The 24,082-nt window shown below is 41.2% G+C and overlaps 1 protein-coding gene across 2 annotated transcripts; it reads left to right on the top strand.

The window, feature by feature from the left end:
- Nucleotides 1-591: 591 nt before the first annotated feature.
- Nucleotides 592-23,866, top strand: gjc1 (gap junction protein gamma 1). Of its 2 annotated transcripts, XM_028968603.1 has the most exons (3): nucleotides 592-915; nucleotides 18,299-19,543; nucleotides 21,422-23,866. In XM_028968603.1, exons 2-3 carry the CDS (start codon nucleotides 18,353-18,355, stop codon nucleotides 21,425-21,427), a joined length of 1,197 nt encoding a protein of 398 aa, XP_028824436.1. In that variant the 5' UTR covers nucleotides 592-915; nucleotides 18,299-18,352; the 3' UTR covers nucleotides 21,428-23,866. The 2 variants fall into 2 exon arrangements, with proteins under 2 accessions (XP_028824436.1, XP_028824435.1); XM_028968602.1 differs by lacking the exon at nucleotides 21,422-23,866 and having other exon boundaries at nucleotides 18,299-21,402.
- The last annotated feature ends 216 nt before the right edge of the window (nucleotides 23,867-24,082 follow it).

Below are 24,082 nucleotides of genomic sequence, written 5' to 3'. Positions count from 1 at the left end.
TGAATGCAGAAGGCACCCTGGACTCCAAACCTAAACAACCAAACAAGCAATGTGAAGTGAGACAGGAGATGATAATGATGCCGCTGGACAATGCTGAGCCCGGTTAGTGATGTCACTCTCCATTTCAGCACCTCTTGACGATATCTCGTCACAGTTACTCTGCCTGCAGCGGCCTCCACCAACATCAATGTCTTGTATTTTTAATCTGGAGTGAGTCAAGTTCACTGACCTCTGCAACCAAACAAATTAAAAGCCCACCCTAACCCCCTGAAAGGGGACTGGCCTCTTAATAAGAAGTTCTAGATAAGGTCAATTTAGTTCTAGATACAACTAAATGAAGAAACGTCATAGCCCCAACATTATTGTGGTGGCGGAGGGCGTACCAGCATGCTTTGCCCCCACTCCTTGTGCAGGGAAATGAGTTGGATGTAAATACTTCGTAATTGTTGTTCCTCATCCAACACAGAGCAAACTTGGATTTTAGTTACGAGTTAATACTTGATACCCCCTGATAAACTGTAGGACCGAGTATATCCCAACTTGAGATCGGAGTGACAGCACAGTCACCTCGGTCACCCGGAGCAGGAGCGAAGTGCGGTTGCGCGGGAAGCCGAGAGCGGCGTCGCGTCGCTCCGAACAAGTCGCGCTCCTGCCGGAGTAGGGGGGCTTTTAAAAGAAGTCGGTAGTCGGTATTCTCTCAACTGATGAAGATGGGTCCTTCTCGAGAGTCGTGCGGTGTTCGGGGGTCGGACACGAGGTTTTCTCGCTCGCTGCCCGCGATCGACCGTCAGCCGTGGATCCCAAGTGTTCGGGGTCGAGGTGCGTGAAATTATCGGCAGAGAGACAGTAAGGAGGACAACCTGCTCTTTTCTCATCATCTTCTCTCCTTAATGATCTTCACAGACTCGCTTTACGGTAAGATTAAAAAACTTCCCCATTTCCATACATTGTTCCACAGGCTCTTGTCCAATTGGTGGAATAAAAAGTATAAACATGTATAATGCTTGATAGCATAAATGTTTAAGTAAAAAGATGAGAACTATATAGAAGACTCTTGATGTAGTAAACCATGTGTGTCCAGCTTCTCTGACAGGTCTCGGACAAGTTATCCACAGTGTATGGGATGTAATTGTTAATGTCATTAAAAATACTAAATCTCAGTGGGCTTTGACATTGAAGTACCTTGAATTTGAGGGACCCTACCATAGTGGTTTATCAAATAGTAGTGTACACATAGCTGCATAGTATTATGCGTGCACATTATTAACATATCTGTTGTATATGGTAAACAATTGCAGTTGAGTATTGTGTTTATAAAAATATATATGATTATCCTCTGTCTGAAAGTGTGGACACAGATGGAGTGGAAGTACATGGTGTAGGTTAGAATGTGTAAATAGCTTGAAAGATGAGGAGTAGATTACACATGACAGCAAACCAACACATACACACTCACAAATAAACGTCATAATGGCATTCTGTGGAAATTGCACACTGTGTCTTAAGGAACCACACATACCAATACACACTGGTAGCCTCCAGCCCCGTGGTAACTTTAGTCTTTGCTTGAGGACAGAACTGTGTAGTCATCAGCAGCGTGACTCAGAAGGTGAGGGAATCATTCCCTGAGGCATGCACACGCACACACACTCACACACTCATCCCACTCATGTGTCTTGCCATACACCTTCACCAGTACACAGATTTGTCTGCTTGTCTGTATCGTGCATGCACCAGTGCACGCTGCATGTGCACACACATCTATATCTGTCCTGAACGGACCCAATCCTGACAGGACACTCCCCCTTAGGCACCACCCATGGCGTGCCACCCAAAACCCATGAAGGGGGCCAAAAAGCACGGCCCATCCGCCGTCCACAGGCGACTGTCGTTCCGGTCAGTCTCCGGCACGCCCCACTGAATGGACACTTCTCACCTTGAATGGCACCATACCATGGGACCATGGGGCAGGCGTCCTCACCCGCATGGAAAACCCAATGGGCATGTCGGGATCCTGCAGAACATAAAGCCAACACTGGCCAGGGACAAGGGGGCTAGTAGCGTCCTCCTGGTGAGCCACAGCTCCTTGGATCTCATACGTAAGTCCTGACATGGGATTTATTACAACAAGCACACGACATCACCAAACATCACCCCAATGGTGAACAGGACAGCTTTATACAGGCAGACACTGGTGAAAACAATCAGGAACCATAATAACACAGGACCAACATGAAACTCCATATCCAGAGTAGCCTCTTCCGGACCGGATCCTAACATTCACATAGCTATGTCCTTTATGGGTTATTGGCAAATGGTAATCATGCAAGCTTATGTAACTTCAGAAAATATCCAAGGGGCAGTGTTTCTCTGTGTGTGTGTGGTTAAATGTACATATGTCATGCCAGATCCTCTGTGACATTCCCACTGGGAAGGAGTCTCATGTGATTTCTGTTTGCACTGAGCGGAACGACTTATTTCTCTTCCAAGCAAGGAGCAAACTGCCTTTTTTCCAGCTCCTCTACACACACAGACACACACACACACACATACACACAGTTATTATCACAAGCACATGTATATGCAGTCTTGTTGCATATTCAGCAGAATTTATGAGTTGTTTGTGCAGACGTGCACAGTCCCAGCTTAATAACAGCTGACAGCTTGCCTGTCCTCGGCACTTACTGACTGTCCTCCCTCGCAACATTGGGATAGACCATCCACAGCGTAGTGGACTTAGCTTCAGAGGGATGTCAACCTATTTAAATATGGATTTTAATATCTTTTTTTATACATATGGATTTTAATTATCTTTAATTAGACAGAAATTATGTGGAACATCCATTGCAGGACTCACAAAAGACTGTGGTGTGATCCACAAATAATCTACATATAAATATATATATGTTCTGTAAAATCATATCCACAATAAAGTACATAAGGGTTTTCCTGTAGTTTCCTTTCCTGCCATATAGAAAGAACAGTAAACAGTGAAATGCTGTGATTCTCAAACTTCCTGTCATTCCCCAAATTTGTGGGGGATGGTGAGATTTTCAAGGCCCACCCCAATTGCACCAACAAAGAAATTACGTTTCATTTAAATATATTATAGAGTTACTAATAATATCAACAGAAACTATACCAATACTATAACTACCTACAGTCATTCCTGATGCAACAGACTCATCCTTGGCCGTTATTGTGACACACCACACACCGTTGCCACTGAAATAAAGTTTGTATTTTTTATTTGTATGTTATGTAGATGTACAGGTGGCTCAAAGAGGCAGGACATGGACCAGAAGGAGGTTCATGTAAATGAGCTTGAGAGGGAGGAGTGGAAATGCAAATCTGACATTTTGGTCTTGTGAGGACATTGATCAGTATTTCAAATATGTTCAGCCTTTTAAATGATTGATGCCTGTCTTGATAAACAACATAAACCATGGAGAGATAAATATATTACATTTATATTTACAGCATTTATTAGACGCCCTTATCCAGAGCGACTTACAATCAGTAGTTACAGGGACAAGTCCCCCCTGGAGCTACTTAAGGTTAAGAGTCTTGCTCAGGGACACAATGGTAGTAAGTGGGATTTACAGGGTTTATACAGAAATACAGGTTTATACGGAGAGACACAGAAGGAATGATAAGCATTTTTCCTTAATTTACTAATTCATTTGATTCTGTTATGAAATACAGATATGCTTCTCCCTGAATACGGTGGTGGATTCAGTATTTGCGCCTTGAGAACCTTTATTGTGTGAACATGCAACATTTAACTTTTACTACATATTTTCTACCCCTTACATTTTTAAAATAGGCATAATATCAGTTGATTTGGAATTGTTGTCATTTCAATTAATGTGAATTATAGAATTAATACATTATTAGACTTTTTCACATCATTGCATTCCATCCAGACATCATGAATGAACAATTATAATTGGATGTGCCTGAGGAAGACGTATAATCACACGAAAAAGACGTTTATTTGCACAATAAACATACAAATACAACATACAACTATGCTGAATTAATTAATCAGCTATTTAATAAGACAGTTAGCTTTGCCCAAAAATGGCTGTCCTTTGCAAGAATTTTTTTTTTATTTGTTGAGTCAATAGCAAACCCCATTGTTTTGCACAAATTGTTTAACCACCAATTTCACACATTATTATCCTAGATTATCCTAGATGGTAAACTGAATATGTATGTTTATTAAGCCATTCTTATGTGTGTTATTGTGAAAAATCTAAAAATAATAATAATAAAGTCACATTTTAATCTTGTCCTGTCTCTTCCTCAGTCACCCTGTCAGTGACTTGTTATATCACAGCTATGAGATTTTCATTTCACATGGAACAGACAGTGAGTGGCCTGTCCTTGCATTGTGTCTTTTCCTCAAGTTATGTTGTAATTTTGCCCCTGTGTTCAATCCTTTACCACAAATCCATTTCACTCATGGCTGGGCTTCCATGGCCTTGAGGCTCATGTGTATCATACCGCAGCACCACCATGTGTGCCGCGCGAGGATAGGCCTGCAGGGCTAACCACTCCCCAGTCCTGTCTTTGTCCTCTTTGTCTTCTCTCACTCACTTTCCATAACCTCTAGTTCCTAAGAAGGACCACATGTACCAGAGCCCAGACTGTGATCACTGTTTTTTCACCTTTTTCCCACCAGGCTTTCTTCTTAAATTAAGCCTGTCTCTGTGTGCCTTGGCTGATGTTGTGGAACTGTTGTTTTTTTCTCTCTATGGTTTCCACTTCAGAGAAGACATGAATAACGAGGGACAGTGGAAGGGGGTCTAGAACAAACAAACCAACAAAAGGGGAAAGCACTCGAGGACAGAAGGGTGGAGCTATCTGGTAGTCAGGGAAGAAAGCACTATGAAGATGGATATATGTGTACATACAGCTCTGGAAAAATGATCACATTATACATTTTAGCTTCACAAAATGTGTGTTTGTGCACAATATAAATGTTGACATGGTTTATATATAGAGCTGTATTTTCCTCTAATTTCACCTCAATTGTGTCTTTTGGATTTACAGACCTAAACAAAAAAAAACCCTGCTTGCTAGTTTTCTCTATATTAGAGACAGTATTGTAATTAGGATTATTCATCAGCCATTAACTTTAGGTAAAACACATGTTATTGCACTTTCTATTTTAAACAAACAATAAAAATTAATAATTATTTCAGTTCAAAATTAAATAAATAAAAACCTCAAAATTAAAGCTCATAAATAACAAAACAAATTACCTAAGACAAAGGGCTAACAAAAAATAAACAGCAATTGCAGAGTGCAATAATAAAGTGCAAACAAGAAAAAAACCTACGCAGAAAAGGCACATACTACAAGGAACAGGAACATATTTTTCATGGCTGGGTGCAGATGGGGCCACAGCCTGCACCACTCAGCTTGACATCAGGGCTCTAATCATGGACAGGTGTGACTGATTAGGCATCCATGATTAGAGCCATGTTTTAAAAGACTGTTTGGCAGCAGACAGCCGCTGCTGCATTAATGTGAACATGTATGTTCATTAGCAGTTTGGGCAATCTCCACACGTCTGCAGGTTAGTTTTAGTACCGTTTGTGTTTTTGCTCTGTCCCTTTTGGCCCTTGTGGCGTTTTATGTTTAATAAAGCAATTTTTGAGACAGCATGTCCCGTCTCTGCACTTCCTTCCCCAAATGGTTGTGACAATAGTACAGGCCTACTGATTTTTGGAAATAAAAAACATCCTGTCAACATTTTCTGGTTTAAGAGATTACAAGTTGGTATTTTTTAAAATAAACATTCATTTATCTGCTTATTTGGAAAAACCTATTGTAATAAGGCCAGGTCCATATACAGAGGCATTTTGTATAGGTCTGTCAAGAACTATAGACAATGAACTGCAATATACAGGTGTCAGAACAGCAGCTCTGGGGGTGGGAAGACAGATGCTCTGTTTGTAAAACGAATAACGTTATTTGTTGAACAAAAAAAAAAAAAGTTATGCATTGATTCTTTGTTCACTCGTTATTACAGCCACACATGGTGCAAAAGTCTATTGAACTACAACTAGAGCTGTAATTGTTGGGCCAATTCTAATAGACAGAGCCAGAGGCTCTGTGACGTCACATAGGGCTGTGCAATATGGAATAAAATTCATATTGTGATAAATTTAACCATAGATGGTAGACTATATATTGCTGAATATAATTTGATAGGTCAATTTAAATGTAACTGTTTTTGAAAGGGTAACGTCCATAGCAAAGGCAGGACGTTGTATAATAAACCTTTTACAGATACATATAACATAAATGTCTACCAGATAAAACAATATATCCACAATAAAATATGAACAAGCATTATTTTATTTAAATATTTTCTGACAATGTTTTAATGTAAACTCCATTCCCTCACACAGAAAATCCTGAGATGTTATATAATCACTCACATCATACATGCGTACTCCAAAAGCCGCCATGCTATGGCCTAAACCTAACCCTATCCGTTGTGCGGAACCGATTGAGCACGTGGTACAGATTGGACACTGACATGTACGCTGCATTTAGTAAACCGTGAAGTTCAGAGTGTGCAGATTACTGACAGACTGAAGGCTTGTTGTTATTTTATTTATTTGGTCTGCAGTATTTTGCAGATCTTTAAACTCTGGATTTAAGTATTACAGGTGATTTTTTTTTTATATTTAAGGCCTTATTGTTTTGAATTTAGGACTTTTTAATGATCTGCGGCAACCCTGCCGTGCACTCTGTGCTTTCTGTATAATCATAATCTCTCCCATTGGCCAAATTTAAGTGAAAGTGACCCATCACCCTTGATGAGCAGTGGGCACCCAGGGGAGCAGTGTGTAGGGACATAGCTTTGCTCATTGTCACCTCAGTGGCGGTTTGGGATTCGAACCGGCACCTTCTGATTGCGGGTCTGCTTCCTTACCCACTAGGCCACCACTGCCCATATTGCCACGCAGCCCTAATGTCACTTTTATCTTAGAAAATAAGCCTGAGTTTGTCAAATCATGAGAAAAAGCATGCACAATAATGAAGTCAGCATCAGATTTATCAGGGGTAAAATGAAGCAGGATTCAAATGTATAGTGTTGTAGCGGGTGAATGTGTGTGTGTGTAGAAAGTGCATCAGCTACAGAGAACTGTGTGTCCTGAGGCAGTGCTTCTGCTATCTGTGCAATATGTAAGCACATTTGTGATTGCATACTGATTCTGTCTTTGCACTTCAACTGTCAGTGCAGTTCATTGTTTTAATAAAGGAATAAAGGAAAAGCTTACCGTACATGCAAAGATAGAGCTGGAGAGAGAGACATAGCAAGGTAATGCTGTAGAGATGGAAAGACACTGAGCATTCACATACGTTGCAAGAGGGCTATAGGAGGTCAAAAGGGATGGAAATGCAGAATGCTGAAGGATTCAGGGGGGTAGATTAGTACACAGATTATGAATAAATGCATCTGAAGGCATCGCTATAGATATCGCTGAAGATTGATTGCATTGTTTTGTGCTCTAGGTAATTCTCTGCCTCTTTTATTCACTCTCTCACTCCTCCTCATTGTCTCTCACATTTCATTCCCTCTGTCCTCTTATGTTCTTATTCTCAAATTTTCTATTTCTTTCTGTTAATCCTGTCTTGCACAGAGAACATTGCAATGGGATGTTTGTGTTATGGTGTGTGTGTGTGTGTGTGTGTGTGTGTGTGCATGCCCAGATCTGCTTTTCTTTAATGATATGTTTGATGTCATTTAAATGTTCTGCCTCAGTGAACCCAGTGAAGCTCCAGATGCAATAACTGGGTATCCAGTTTTATATATGCTACTGAGAAACACAAACATACATGTTGAGGATTTTTTTAAAACAACTACTAGTATTTTAGACTACATACTGAAATACATAGCACTTCACACAAAAATAGGTCAAAGCCACATCTGAATGTTGTAACTGATGTTCCCTAACATTCCCATCTGTAAAAAAGGTCCTCTGGGCTTTTAAAAATCTGTTTCACCCTTTCCTGGTCTATAGAAGTTGTGTCAATTAAAATGAATCTAGTTAATCACAGTGAAAGGCTATGATTTATCAAATCATGAATATGGTTTTTAGAAGATGACAGAAAGATATGATTCTGTACATGCATTAAGTACATCTATGACATTTTTTGCACATCTGCCTGGCATTTTCCTATTTTTCACCTTGACAGCAATCTAACAGTGTAGTACTGACCAGCTTTCAACCAAGAAAGCAGCAACAACTGCCAACTCAAAATGTGTTTTGGTTGCCCTTATGCATATCAGGGTATTTTTCCTCTATTTGTTTGCCTTGCTTTCCAGTTAAGCAACTAAAAGGAATAAATATGTGCTGGAATTAGTCTACTGAAATATGTTGGGATCAGTGTATTTGATTCCTTTGAATAAAAAAATGAAATGGCATGTTACATTTTTCATATTAAACATTATTGTGTTGATAGCACTAGTATTTAGAACTTTTCCATTTTTTTTTGGCCAAAAACACACACACACACACACACACACACACACATACTATAAGTGGGATTATTAGGATGAGTTGGGCACATGGATAATGGGAAAACATACAGAATACTGAATGTGTCAGTGTCACAGCCTTGCTGATGTCTTGTACACACTTTTGCTAAGATGTTTATTTTCTGTTGTGAGTAAAATGAGAATGTACCATTGTGAGAAATGGAAATTTGACCGTTTATTTTTGTCTGATCTAGGATTCCATCTGCTCAATCTTCACCATCTGACATAAGGTGAATTCTTGTGTTTGAAATCAAGCAGGTTGGAGCAGAAGTTATAGGAGGGACAATGGCCACTTCTATTGCAGGTGTGGAGATGGGCATATATCTGCTTCATCCAAAGTTAGCCACTGTTTTGAATGTCAGTTAGTCTAAGGAGGAGTCTACCAGATGTAGCTGTAGATGTAATTAGGGGTCCATTCACAAAGGGGTGGTAGTAGCCTAGTGGGTAACACACTTGCCTATGAACGAGAAGACTCGGGAGTATCTCCAGGGGGACTGTCCCTGTGACTACATTTTGTAAGTCACTCTGGATAAGAGCATCTGCTACATGCCGTAAATGTAAATGTACAAATGCAGGGGATGTCCATGACAGACAGGACAAGGAGAAAATTTCATTAACATGGACCCTACCTGTTTAAGCAAATGCTATAGGGAGTGATAGGGGCTCTTCTGAAATGTCAACATTAAACATTTATTTCTTATATAGCCCAAAATCACATACAGTATGTCTCAATGGGCTTTGACAGGCCCTACAGTTGACACCTCCCCACACTTGACCCTTCTGCACACAAGGAAAAACTCCACACAAAAAAACTCTGGGAGAGAGAAAAAAAGAAAGGAAGAAACCTTGGGAAGGAGTGATACAGAGAAGGACCCCCTTCCAGGGCAGAGTGAGCCTACAAATGGTGTCAGTGCAGGGTTTGTGATGGTTTGTCCAATAAGAGAAAAGGTTGTCCTACAGTTGTAGAGTTGGAGAATTCCAAAGTGTAGTCCAGTGTCATTGTGTACATTATGTGTCCGTTATGAGCTACTGTCCATTTGAAAATCCCTGAAGCTTTTGTTGTTACGGTGGTGGTGGCTGTGGTGACCCTCTGGTTCATTTAATGCTAAGTCCTCATTTAGCAGTTGTCAGGACCCAGGGTTAATCTACTGGTCTCTTCACTGGAGTGAAGACAATTGTAATATGTCATTGTAATATGACAAAGCAAATGATAATCATGATGGTTTTTATTAATATTGTAATCAGGATTATTAATAGTGATTATTCATTATTTTAGGTAAAACACATTTTTATTCTATTTTAAACCAACATTAAGTTAACAAGTCTGCCAGTAGTCTGGGCACTTGATTCAGTGTCTCGGAGAGAACAAACAGAAGCAGCGGAAGACGGTGACATTGTATGACTGATGAAATATGAGGTTATAGTTGTACCCTAACTAGGACAGCCTAACTAAAGTGAATTTAATACTGTCTGTGTCTAACAGGGTGACTGTGTGATAAAGTGGACTTAGTAACTGACACTGTGTCTGGGACTTTAACAGAAGACCAGAGAAAACAGATGTGTTTTCAGTTTGGATTTAAACACTGAGACTGTGTCTGAGTCCCGAACCGGCAAGCTGTTCCACAACTGTGGAGCTCTATAAGAGAAGGATCTGCTCCCAGCTGTGACCTTCTGTACTTTGGGTCGTAAATAACTAAAAGCTCACTGAGATACTGCGGGGGCGAAACAATTTAGAGCTTTATATGTCAAAAGTAAGATTTTCTAGTCAATCCTAAATTTGATGGGTAGCCATCATGTGATGTGGTTGAATTTTTCACAGCATTCTGAACTAGCTGGAGTTTACTCATGAGCATCCAGACAGTAATCTAACCTTGATGTAATAAATGCATGGACCAACTTTTTTGCATCGTGCATTGAGAAGATATTTCTTATTTTTGCAATATCTCTAAAGTGAAAGAATGCTATCCTATTGATATTATCTACATGCGAATCGAATGAGTGACCTGCATCAATGAGGACACCTAGATTTTTTACATTTACATTTATAGCATTTATCAGGCACCCTTATCCAGAGCGACTTACAATCAGTAGTTACAGGGACAGTCTCCCTGGAGCAATTTAGGGTTAAGTGTCTTGCTCAGGGACACAATGGTAGTAAGTGGGATTCGAACCCGGGTCTTCTGGTTCATAGGCGAGTGTGTTACCCACTAGGCTACTACCACCCTGTAGATCCTTTACTTCAGTACTTGGTGAAATAGAAAGGCTATCCAGGGTTATGATGTAGTCAGCCATCTTATGTCTGGCTGCTTGAGACCCAAGTACAAGAGCTTCTGTCTTATCAGAGTTTAACAGAAGAAAGTTGGTGAGCATCCACTGTCTAATGTCCTTCAGACAATTCTCTATTCTGTTCAGCTGCTGCCTCTCATCTGGCATTGCTGATAAATTCAACTGTGTGTTGTCAGTGTAGCAATGCAAGCTAATACCGTGTTTGTGGATGACGTCACCTAAAGGTAACATGTATAAGGAAAATAGTAACGGACCTAGGACAGAACCTTGTGGAACACCAAACTCTACTTTACTATGTGAATACGAATCACCATTGATGTCCACAAACTGATACTGATCGGGCAGATATGATCTAAACCATACAAGGGCTTTTCCCTTAATCCCAACAACATTCTCTAACCTGGCAAGGAGAATAGCGTGATTAATAGTGTCAAACGCTGCACTCAGATCAAGCAGGACAAGTAGCGAGATGCGTCCCTGATCAGAGACCAACAGCAGGTCATTAACCACTTTAACCAGCGCTGTCTCCGTGTTATGATGAGGCCTAAATCCCAATTGATCATCACTTTTCTTTCAAACAAGCGTCACTTTTATTTGTCAAGCAAGTGTATTACACCAGGTGTTATTACACCAGGCAGCAGTGTGTGGAGACCGTACTGTGGTTGAATAGTTATTCTCACTTTGTGAAGAAACTGAATATGCATGTGAAATTCTTAGGCTCATTTGAGAAACAAAAATGTATTATGACAAAGCAAATGATTAGCCAAAATGATAATCACGATGGTTTTATTAATATTGTAATCATGATTATTAATAGTGATTTCATTATTTTAGGTAAAACACATTTTTATTGCACTTTCTATTTTAAACCAACAGTAAGTTAACAAGGCTTTCAAATTAAGAGAGGACCGAAGGCAGGTCTCTATAAAAATACTTTTTTTTTTTTTTATTAAACTATAGGGACAGGGCAGGTCCATACACCTAGGCATTTTGTATAGATTTCTCAACAGTGTTGTGAACATTACTTTACAAATTACCCAATTGATTTTTACTGAGTTCATAGAACTAACCATGTTGATTATATTTTGACATTTGACATGTGAAATATCTTCACCTCTGATGTGTTCTTTTAATAGTAAAATGGTCAGGCGTTCTCCTTTGGCACTCGTATCTCCAAAAACCTGATAAACACGCAAAGCTGTGTTACATTCTTCAGATCAGTCAACTCATCAAAACTGGAGAAAAACACTCACATGTGTCAATGTCATTTACCATTCCCTCACATTTGCTTTTTTTTTCAGGATATGCATACACCAACACGCCTCCCTTTCCTCATCCTCGTATGTTTCTCCCCTCTTGCTTGTGGGGGTATTAACCTCTTCTAATAAAATGAAGACAGACACACACACACACACACACAGTATCATTGATGTGCACCCACTCATCTCTCCCTCCCCATCTCTGACCCAGTTTTATGGAATAAGGGGTGTATGCCATTGTGTGTATGCCAGAGGGTTTTTCTTTTTTTTTTGTGTGTGGTGTAAGGCAGCTGCTGCACATTGTTTGTGCATATTTCTTTCTCAGAGAAAATTAAGAGGAAAGATGGAAAGAGAGATGTGACCATTCACACAATAAAGACACATGGGAAACAGTGGGGTCTGTGTGTCTATGATTATGTCTGTATACATATATTTTGTGTATCGACAAATGCTGTAGTCATTATTTCTTGAGGAAGCTTGAGTCCTGATTTTCCAAGTAGTAAAATTATTCCAAGGAATTACATCCTCATTATTAATGAATATAAATCATCCCAATGAAATGCATACACCCATGTTGTACACCATAAATATATTTTTCAGTGTTTAGCACTGACACTCTACATACAGTGCAGAAACGTCTGCCAGCTCTCAGCCTTGTTTATGGACTGTTTCAGTATTTCCTTAAAAGGTCAGGAGTTGTCAACTCTATTTATATATCACTTTTTCCAAATAGACTGTTCATCTCCACAATTCCCTGAACATCACAGGGCCAGAGTGAGAGAGCTCAGGCTATTTGTGTGCAAATGTGTGGACACACACTGTGGTCGTAGTCATAGTTGTTTCAGATTTACCTCTAAAAAGGGAGAGTTGAATGGAAAAGAAGGAATATATAAAGAATTATATAATGGAAAAGCAGATCAGAGCAGGGTAACACCAGAATGTTGACATATTGATGAGTAGATGAGTAGACACAAGAATGTTCATACTGTCATGTGATGCCGTTCACGTGAACCAGGAGCATGGAGACAAGTGATGTTATAGTATTTATTCAGCCGTACGGCTGTTATCGGTGCTCTGTCATTGTCTGGATTGCAGACCAGCAAACTGCCACGACACAGCTTATCATCAAAAACCAAGTAAGACCGTTCTCTACCTTGTCGTCATTCCCTGTCCTGCCCTGTTCCTTTCTCTTGTCTCAATTACGCGAATGCCAACACTTGTGGTTGTTGCAGCTATGGCTGACACACACTCACAGAACAAACTGGCTGAAATTAGTTAGTTACACAATTGGGTTTCTCATCTTCTCCAACACACACTCTTCCTTTTTGTTTCACGTGTGCATGACAGAATGACAGAGCAGAGAACAGCAGAGAACATTCAATCGCCATACAAACTGACAACCATCTGCTGCCGCAGCCCCGGAGTCATGCCACTACCACTACACTATTCTTCAGGACACCACCTTTACCACCTCGACCTGTCGTCACTCGCCCGGACAGCTTGGGGGAACCCATGCAACTGGGCCAGATCAAGAGGATCAAAGATACTGGGAAGAGCAAAACCACCGCCTTCATGGAACTTCATCGCCTTCGCCACAAAACATTGAGTCCATTAAAGTGGACTACTGTTCAAAACACACACCAAGCAAGAATGGAGGAAAAGCTGAACTTAACAGTCTCTGAGTGTCCAGAGATCTGCAACACAACATTGTCAGATATTCTCCAATGAGCAGAAAAATTGTCTGTGTTCAGTACATGCTCACCTGAAGACATGGACGTCTGAACCAGGCATGTAGGGGAGAAAACTCTGGTGAAGCTTACTAAACCTCATTTCTGCCACACCCGGGTAAATATCAGTAACTCCTTGTATGTGAGACAGGGACATTACACAAACCATAGGTTATTACAAAATAAAATAATAAAGGGAGCTTTTTAAAGTGAAGTGAATTGATTGTCATTGTGATACACAGCAGCACAGCACATGTTGCACACCGTGCAGAAATGTGTCCTCTGCTTTTAACCCATCACCCTTAGTGAGCAGTGGGCAGCCATGACAGGCGCCCAGGGAGCAGTGTGTGGGGACGGTGCTTTGCTCAGTGGCACCTCAGTGGCACCTTGGCGGATCGGGTTCAAACCTTCTGATTGCGAGGCCGCTTCCTTAACCACTAGGCCACCACTAGGCCCCACTAGACCACCACTGCTTGGACCAGACTCTCTGCTTGGTGGAGAGTCGATCTGCATCAGGACCAGGGCAAACGACTGGCTCCGCCCACAGCATAGCGCCTGGGCCATTTAAAGGAGTACTACCAGTATATATGACTGTTACAAAGTGAGCGCAGACAGAACACTGACAGTTTTTCTGATCATTGTAGCAAATCAAAGTATCCACATAGGTATACGAGACATTAACTCTTGTTTTTGAAAAAATTTATGTGATGCATCGTGATACTGAGAAATCACAATTGTTGGCTGGTGTCAATATAGATCATCTGGAAGAGTAGAGTCTGCTGATCTGGATGGACAGTTGTTGTTGCTTTTGTAGTCCATGATTGATTTAAATGCCTTGCCACATGTGTGTGGGGTCAGAATCTTTCCTTGAAAGATCCTCGATCTTTACTGTAGGAGCATTTTGCTTCTCTGATGCCTTTCTTTAGGTTGGCCCTAGCTAGTGAGTAGGCCACCGGCTCACCAGAATTGAAAATGTCATCAAACAGTTTTTTTCAACTCCTCTGTTCATCCATGGCTTGTGAACCCAGTCTGAGTTCTCAAAACAATCTTGCAGACTCATGATAGCACCTTCTGATCAAACACTTATTGTTTTTGTTGTGGGCTTTGTCCTGGTAATGAATGTTGGCATAGCAGCAGGGATATGTGATCACAGCACCCAATATGGGGGAAGGGGGAATGTGACACCCCACACAGCCCCCAGGGTTAGTTTCTGTTCCATTTGTGTCTTGCTTTGTCCATTTTGGCCCTTGTTCCATTTTTTGTAGTGTTTGAATGAAGTCCTTTTGTCTTTAATATACCTAGCTTCTGCACCTCCTGTCCCTGTTAACCTTGAGGTTGTGACAGAATGTGGCAGCCCAAAAACGTGCAGAAGAAAAAGTTGTAAGTTGTAAGGAGAACCTTAGCAAGGAAATGTTCCTTTGGTGGGGATATGGGTAGGCTGCCGCCGGAATGGTTGGTGTACTGCCCATGGGAGCTGATCGCACCCTGGCTGGAAGGTGTCAGCAAGGTGGATGATCCAGGAGCTCCCGATGAGATTTGCGACATCCGGAAGTGACACGATCTGCAGCTGAGTGGGCAGAGTGATGAGGAGGCTGACGACATCCACAGGGAAGTGGCGTGGGCAGGGTTTGCACGACTTTTACGTCATTTGAAATCACACTCTTTAAACTGGGTCACTTGCCTGCGATCTTCGGCGGATTGTTTGATCGGCCGCCTAAATACAATAAGGACTTTTTAAGTGATTTTTCGGATTTCCTGGCAGATTCGATGCCCAGTGATCATTGTGGGAGATTTTAATATTCATGTGTTTTGAATCTACTGGACTCTTTTAATCTGGAACAATCTGGAATTGGGCTGACTCAGGAGAAGGGCCATTCACTGGACCTTGTTTTAACACGTGTGATATCAGTAGGAAACCTGGAAATTGGAGAAGCAGGGTTCTCAGATGGTGTTATTTGATTTTACACCCATGAAGCCATGTGTTCTTGCTCGGCTCCCCTCCACTACTGCTCAATTTTGTGCCTCTTTTACTTGAAACCAACCCTCGCTGTCTGGCAACACCAAGGAGATATTACTCTGATTTAACTCCACCTGCCAAGATGCTCTGAACCAGGTAGCACCACTTTAACCTCAACAGTCAAGGCCAAAATCCAAACCATGGTTAAATGCTGTCACTCGTACTTGCAGGATTACTTTGAAATGGTACATGAACACTGCGGTGTTATAAGAGCAGTGTTTGAGCAGTCCTGTCACAACGCAATCCCCAGGACAACAAATTGCACCCCTGTGCCTTCTTCTCCCGGCGACTCAACCCTGCTGAGCAAAACTATGATGTCGGGAACCAGGAACTCCTTGCTATAAAACTAGCTCTGGAGGAGTGGCACCATTACCTGGAGGGGGCAGTCCACCCCTTTTTAGTCTTGACCGACCACAAGAATCTAGCGTATCTCCAAAATGCCCAACGCCTCAACCCACGGCAAACACGATGGGCTCTGTTCTTCACGCAGTTCGAGTTCACTGTATCCTATATCCCTGGCACAAAAACGTGAAGGCCGATGCCCTGTCCTGCCGATATGTCCCGGAGACAGAGGACAATCCGTCCTCTCCCATACTCTCACAGCCCTTTCTACTGGCCCCCGTGCACTGGACCCTCATGCAAGAAGTAATAGCTGATCATGCATACCACCCCCAACCTCGAACCATGCCTCCCAACCTCACGTACGTCTCACCCCCTCTCTGTCCACGCATCCTCCAATGGGTGCATGACACCCCACTGGCCTGGCACCCTGGATGTCAGCACACCCTCGCCAATATTCCCCGGACTTTTTGGTGGCCAGGCCTAGTCGCAGATGTACAGGCATATGTCGCAGCCTGCCCTACCTGCGCATCACACAAGGCTGACACGCAGAGACCACAAGGCCTTCTACTTCCCCAGCCTCGCCCCCATCGCCCATGGTCCCATTTCTCACTGGATTTTGTCACGGGACTGCCAAGATCCAGAGGTATGACCACCATCATGGTGCTGGTCGACCGGTTTTCCAAGATGGCCCGGTTCATCACCCTGCCGGGACGCCCTACAGCTGCCCAAACCACTGACGTAGTCATCCAGGAAGTGGTGCGGCAGTTCGGACCACCAATGGACGTCAGGTGCCGGGCCTAGGAGGGGAGGCTCTGTCATGGCCAATACACCTCCAGCCCACCAGAGTGCCAGACCAGCCGGGGAGACGGCAACCCAGAAACGGAAGTGAGAGCGGGCAGCGGCAAGTATAAAAGCCGTGCAGTGGTGGCCTAGCGGGTAAGGAAATTGACCCGTAATCAGAAGGTGCCAATCCCAAACCGCCAAGGTGCCACTGAAGTGCCAATGAGCAAAGCACCATCCTCACACACTGCTTCCCGGATGCCTTCCATGGCTCCCCACTACTCACCAAGTGTGATGAGTTAAAAGCAGAGAACACGTGTCGTTGTGTGCACCGTGTGCTGTGCTGTGTTTCACAATGACAGTCACTTGACTTTCAATTAATTTTCACAACGCCAAATGAGACGTGGTTCAGCCAGTTCCAGGGAATGTGGGGAAGGCACAGTGCATTTTGTGCCGAAAAACATTTGAACAATTAGACAAACATTAGACATACACCTCTCACACAGTTGTGTGTTTGTCATATAATTTTGACAGTGTTTACACAGTGTTGAGATGTTTTGTTGAGGGATTGCAGCAGATCTTGAAAACCTCAGAGGATATTGTTAATAAAGCTATTTTTATTTTCAATTATTTTCTTCATATGCCAGGAAAGGTGTGACATTGATCTTAAGTTTCATTTAAAGTGGTCTTAAAACGGATTTAACTCATTGAAGATTAAAAATCCTGGGGGTACCCTCTGTGAACTAAACCAGGAAGGCAGGTTGGTGGAACAGAAGCAGCACAGATATTTTTCTAGCTCCATTGCTCATTGGTCATTTTAACTGGTCATTTAACTTTTAACTATTCTCCTGTGACACTCTCAGGCTGATCTCATATGGCTCAATCATGCCTTATATGGTCAGTATTTGAGCACATTTTATTGGGCATAATACTGAGAATGGCTGACATTTGACAAAGAGCACTTGCATTGATTTCAGAGAATATAAACCATATACAAACACTGGACATTCTCCATACATTTCTTCCTCTTCTCTTCACGGCTTTTCTTTTTCTAAAATGTGACAAAAAAAGCAAACCTCAGGAAACTGTAACAGTTATTCTGTAGTCCATTCCAGCAAAACAGATACTTGTTTGGATACTTGTTATTCAGTCTTTTTTGCTTCTTAAGGAATCTTTTTATATTCCAGTAGTTGTTAGCCAGAGCTGTAAGTGTTGATTTATAGTACACAATGTAGTTGTTTGTATATGATAGTTTAATTGAATCTTAGTGTGAACAAACAATAATTTGTAATACACACTTTGCCTATTTCTATTTCCACAGAGTCTGTGATCCCTTCCCACTGAGACCCTGTCTGCCCCACTGTCCACTGACGCCATGAGCTGGAGCTTCCTGACACGCCTGCTGGATGAGATCCAGAACCACTCCACCTTTGTAGGGAAGCTGTGGCTCACTGTACTCATTGTCTTCAGGATCGTTCTGACCACCGTGGGAGGTGAGAGCATCTACTACGACGAGCAGAGCAAGTTTGTATGCAACTCAGGTCAACCCGGCTGCGAAAACGTCTGCTACGATGGTTTTGCCCCACTATCACATGTCCGCTTCTGGGTATTCCAGATCATCCTTTCAACCATGCCCTCGCTCATGTACATGGGCTACGCAGCTAATAAGATTGCACGGACTGAGGATAGGTGTGGGATTGCGAGAGCAGGATTTGAAGGAGGAGGGTACACACACCGACGGTTGCGGAAACTTTACTTTGGAATGCGGCAACACCGCAGTACGTTGGAAGAGGCTGACGAGGAGCAGGAGGATGACCCCATGATATATGAGGTACCTGAAATTGACAACACACACAGGGAGCTTGTACCACCACGGCCCAAACCAAAAGTCAGACACAACGGGAGGCGACGTATCCGTGACGACGGGCTAATGCGTGTGTATGTGCTGCAACTAATAACACGGACAATCTTGGAGGCAGGCTTCCTGACAGGGCAGTACTTTCTCTATGGCTTTCAGGTGGCACCAGTTTTTGTGTGCTCAAAGAACCCCTGTCCCCACAGTGTGGACTGCTTTGTGTCACGACCCACAGAGAAGACCATCTTCCTCAGGATAATGTATGGGGTGACCTGCCTCTGCCTCACGCTGAATATTTGGGAAATGCTGCACCTGGGCATTGGCACCATTAGTGACATTATACGACGACGTCAGGGCACACCCTCCGATGACGAGTACCAGCTAGGGCTGCTGGGGTCAGGGGGTGTGGCCGTTGGGGTGGGAGTGTCTGTTGGAGGGCCGATGAGTGAGGGGGAGACAGCTGGGAGTGTGGGAGGTGGAACAGGTGCAGATTATGTTGGTTATCCATTCTCTTGGAACACGCCCACAGCTCCGCCTGGCTACAACATTGTGGTGAAGTCGGAGGGAATGCCATATACTGACCTAAGTAATTCAAAGATGGCCTTGAAACAGAACCGTGAGAATATTGCTCAGGAGCAACAGCAGTTCGGGTCTAACGAAGACAACTTTCCCACGGGGATAGAGCCTTGCGTTCCACCAATCAACAAAGAGGTGATTCAGCAGGCACAGGAGCGGCTAGACGCAGCAATTCAGGCCTACCGGCAGCAACACAACAACCATCAACATGACATTCATCAGCCCAATGATGATGACAAGCCACAAAGCAACATCACATCTGTTCAGAAAGTAAAAACACACCGGGCCAAATCTGTCAGAGGAGGTGGTAATGGTGGGGGAAGCAGCAGCAACAGTAGCAGTAGCAAATCTGTGGAGGGAAAACAGTCAGTTTGGATCTGATACACAAACATACACACACACAAATATATAATTCAGATCTTCATGTAAACATGCACCCTCACCCTCATGTACACAGTGCAGCTGAATCTGTGAACAGGCAAATTAATTAGAACAGTGCATTCATTTGGATAACGTGAAAATCCTGTACATAGAAGAAATACTGTGGTTGGATTCTTCCAGGTATTATGGAGACCTCTGATTCATCAGGCCTTGTACGCAACAGTACTGCCTGGCCACCTGCGGTATATACATGTTGTGGCTTTGTTTTCAGCAAGCTAAAGACAGTCAAACCTCTTTTTTAAGGCCTCACCTGCACATCTTCTAGACTTTCCATGATTCTATTTCACCTGTTTCATTATTGCAACTACATGTATGCATAAGTTGTTGACCATAACCAAATTCCAGTAACTTCAGAAATCTTCTGTGATACAAAACCAGTGAGAGGCCTGTATGAACCACAGTATGATCTTCTTTATGTCATTATATGTCTTCCTACATTAAAAATGACTGGCCAGGATTTGATTTGTAAAGGATCAGAAATCAGCTTTTGACCTTTTCACTTTGGCACACTTGACCAGAGATTTAATAAGGAGCTGAATGCATGTGATATACTTTCATTGTGTAATTTGGATCAGAGTTAAAAATAAGACTAGTGTTGTGTTAAGACTAGTAATTGACCCTTATATTATTAAAAAAAATTATTAACAAAAAGTTACTTGTTGCAAGATGGCAGCACTGTGCACACCAGTGAGAACTGCACCAACAGAGACTGACCACTGTCTAGCAAAGAAATTACATTCCACAATTATATCATGATAATGAGCTGTTTAAATGTCACAGGCTTCATCGTCAACATATTGATTTTTGTCAGTGATGTAATAATTAGTAGAATACAATTGTATTCTATTTAATGTGACGAACAACAAAAGAAATGATTGTAATAATGATGCTTTGCTTGGAAAAATGCAGCAGTTCTCCAGTGTTGACTTTGGCCTCTCACCTATAATATTTACAACAATATGGAATACAATGTTTTGTCATCTACATTTGAGCACACAAAGTTTTTTTTTTACATAACAGATCTATTCTACATGTATTATCTTGTTTTAAAGAAAGTATCTACAGTATTATTATCACTTTAAGATGGGCGATTACAGATATTTGCCATTACTTGTATTTGATTTGATCCAAACCCTGCACACTGCATATTGACAGACAGCAGACTCTTGGTATACCACTATTTGGGGCCAGATACAAGGTGGTGGGGTTACTGTAATCTGTCCATACAAGTTGCCGTATGCATACAACCCAAGAGATATTCACGTGTAATATGAAGTGTAAATCACTCATTCTTGCACCGTATATTGGAAGGACATTTGTTTTTAATCTTCAATTATACTGGATAAATACACTTTTTAAATTAAATATTGCAAGGGGCCAATCTCAAATTGATTTATTTCTTTTAAATAGCATTTTTTTTTCACCTGACTGCCTGCATTTTGTCAACTCTGTCATATTGTTGGACACTTACATTAAACAAGTGTACCACTGACTGTGTATGACCAACACATTTATATATCATTATGCACATAAACAGAAAAATGTCTGACGGAGGTGCTTTCTTGATTACAGATTTGACAGCAAACCTTCGACTTGATGACAACCTTATTATATATTATACAGTCATGAGACACATGGAAGCACACATGAATCTACACTGGATTGTTTCAGAGACCATGTAACTGTTGTGACCTAAATCAGCAGACACCAACTGAGATGTGAGGATGTGATTATATACTGAAGCATAATAATACTCCATTACAACAAAAACAGTCTTTATGAGAAAGGTGTTACTGGGATGCAGATAGTGTATATGTTCAGCTTCTTTGAAGTTTATTGTATCTGGAGAAAAAATAATATTGAACTGAGATATAAGCACTGCAGTTCCCTTTAGTTTAACTAGAACATGTTTAATGTAGAAAGCATGCATCTCTCTTGGCAGGCTGACATTGAGGTGTGGATTTTTTAAATGTAGCTGACTGAGATGTTATGATGACCATAAATCAAGTTTTGGTTTCTGACTTGAATTCTCATGGAAAATTAGTTTCACAAGAGACACAGAGAGGCGGTTATAAGAATTTATTTTTGATTATCATGGTAGGGTGTTAGTCTAACAAACAGCTAAGATGGAATAATAAGATTTTCATAACAGAATGCATTGGCTGCACATAAACAGCCAATGCATTCATTCAGTGTATTAAGAACAGCCTTTGTAAACAATAAAGAGGCTCTCAAATTCACAAGAAGCAGTATGATGCATCACATAAAAAGCTCATCCTTCTCATTCAAAAAGTTGGTGCTTGGACCCAAACTCTTAGTGCCTTCTGTGTTTTGCCTGTGCTGCTGGAGAGCAATGAGATTTATATATTGTCATTGTTGTCTTCCTTGGTGACAGACAAGTCAAACCAATAAATTCTGTAAATGGTTGAAGTGGATGCTGTATAAGCCAAGCCATTGGACGGAGTACTAAAATCATTAAAATGAACAAGATTTTGACATTTGACAAGACTCAGTAAAGTAGCAGCATTAGTGTTCAGTCAGAACCAGCTTCTGTTCTCCTGCATAAGATCAGAAAAGGCCAATAAATGGATAATTTAAACGGAACAGTTTATACTATGAAGTCCAAAATAATCTTACAGAAACCTTGCAAACAAACTTCTCCAGAAGTGTTTTTGCTGTCTTCCATGGTATTCAGTATGCTCCTCATCTTCCTGTTTCCGATGATCATTGGGATACCACTATTGGAGACCATATACTGTTACCAATGCCATTCTATGCTGAGTAGCAGCCTTGCAATGAAATGCTGATGCCATGAATTCTCTAATGATGTTCTCGTATGATGACCTATATACAGTTCTATGTCATGGAACCTATGCATTAATAACATTTTATATTAAGACAAGCTGTGTTTCATTTTTGGTAATTTTCAGTTGATTTCATAACTTTAGTGTGTCGTTTGCTGTATCATTTGGCACTGTATCATTTGGCCATGAATGATTCTGTTTCCAGGTCTTTAAGCAGATTTAGATGTGCTTGTGTGTTTGAGAGAGTGCGAATTAAGCAGCTACATACCACTCCTACAGGGTCTTCAGTGCGTCTCCACCCATTCAGTAAGAAAAGTGGCAAGAACAATTTAGAACAATTCCCATAGAGTAAGAATATCACATCTGATAATCACGATAGTATTTATGAATATAGTAATCATTATTCATTATTTTTTATTGCACTTTCTATTTTAAATAAACAGTAAATGGGTTTCAGTCCAAAATGAAACCTCAAATAAAAATAACTCATAAACAACTATAACAAAATTTACCCAAGACAAAGGGCTAACAAAAAAAAAAGCCTATCCAGAAAAGACACATACTACAAGGAACATGAACATATTACAGGCCTAACGATTTGTGGTGATAAAAAACATCTTGTAAACATTTTCTGTCTTAAGAGAAATATATTTAATATGAACAATTAACATTCATTTACCTGGAAAAAATAATTGTAAACAGGGCAGGTCCATATACAGAGGCATTTTGTATAGATTTGTCAAGAATTAAAGACAATGAACTGCAGGTGTCAGAACAGCAGGGTAGGAAGACAGATGCTCTGGTCTGTAACATGAATAATGTTTTTTGGCAAACAAAACATTTCGTAATATACAAGATTATACAAATTTTTTACTAAAATTTTATGCATTGATTCTTCATTTGGTTGAGTAGTTCTTGGCCCAGGCCAAGAGGTTGCTACTCATACAGTCTATGCTTTCATTTGCCCCCTGGTGGTTGGCTCACTATTGGCTGAGAAAATGTTTGATTTGATATCAGCAATATGCAGCTATTCAAATGTAAATTATCAGCTAAAATTGTAATGGTGATTACAATTAGATTAATTGTGCAGCTCTAGTACATCCTTTTCAGATTCAGATTATTGGTGAATACAGTACAGGCCAAAAGTTTGCACACATCTTCTCATTCAATGTGTTTTCTTTATTTTCATTACATAAATTGGTAGATTCTCACTGAAGGCATCAAAACTATGAATGAACACATGTGGAGTTATGTACTTAACAAAAAAAGGTGAAATAACTTATATTCTAGTTTCTTTGCTCTGATTACTGCTTTGCACACTCTTGGCATTCTCTCAATGAGCTTCAAGAGGCAGTCACCTGAAAGGGCTTTCACATCACAGGTATACCTCATCAGGGTTAATTTGGGGAATTTCTTGCTTTATCAATGG

This window comes from Denticeps clupeoides, unplaced genomic scaffold (assembly GCF_900700375.1).
Source record: "Denticeps clupeoides unplaced genomic scaffold, fDenClu1.1, whole genome shotgun sequence".
In the NCBI taxonomy this organism is placed as follows: domain Eukaryota; kingdom Metazoa; phylum Chordata; class Actinopteri; order Clupeiformes; family Denticipitidae; genus Denticeps; species Denticeps clupeoides.
This window is presented reverse-complemented; position numbering and strand designations above follow the sequence as displayed.

Coding starts and splice junctions, on each gene's coding strand:
- gjc1 (XM_028968602.1), top strand. CDS start 18,353: ATGAGCTGGAGCTTCCTGACACGCCTGCTGGATGAGATCCAGAACCAC.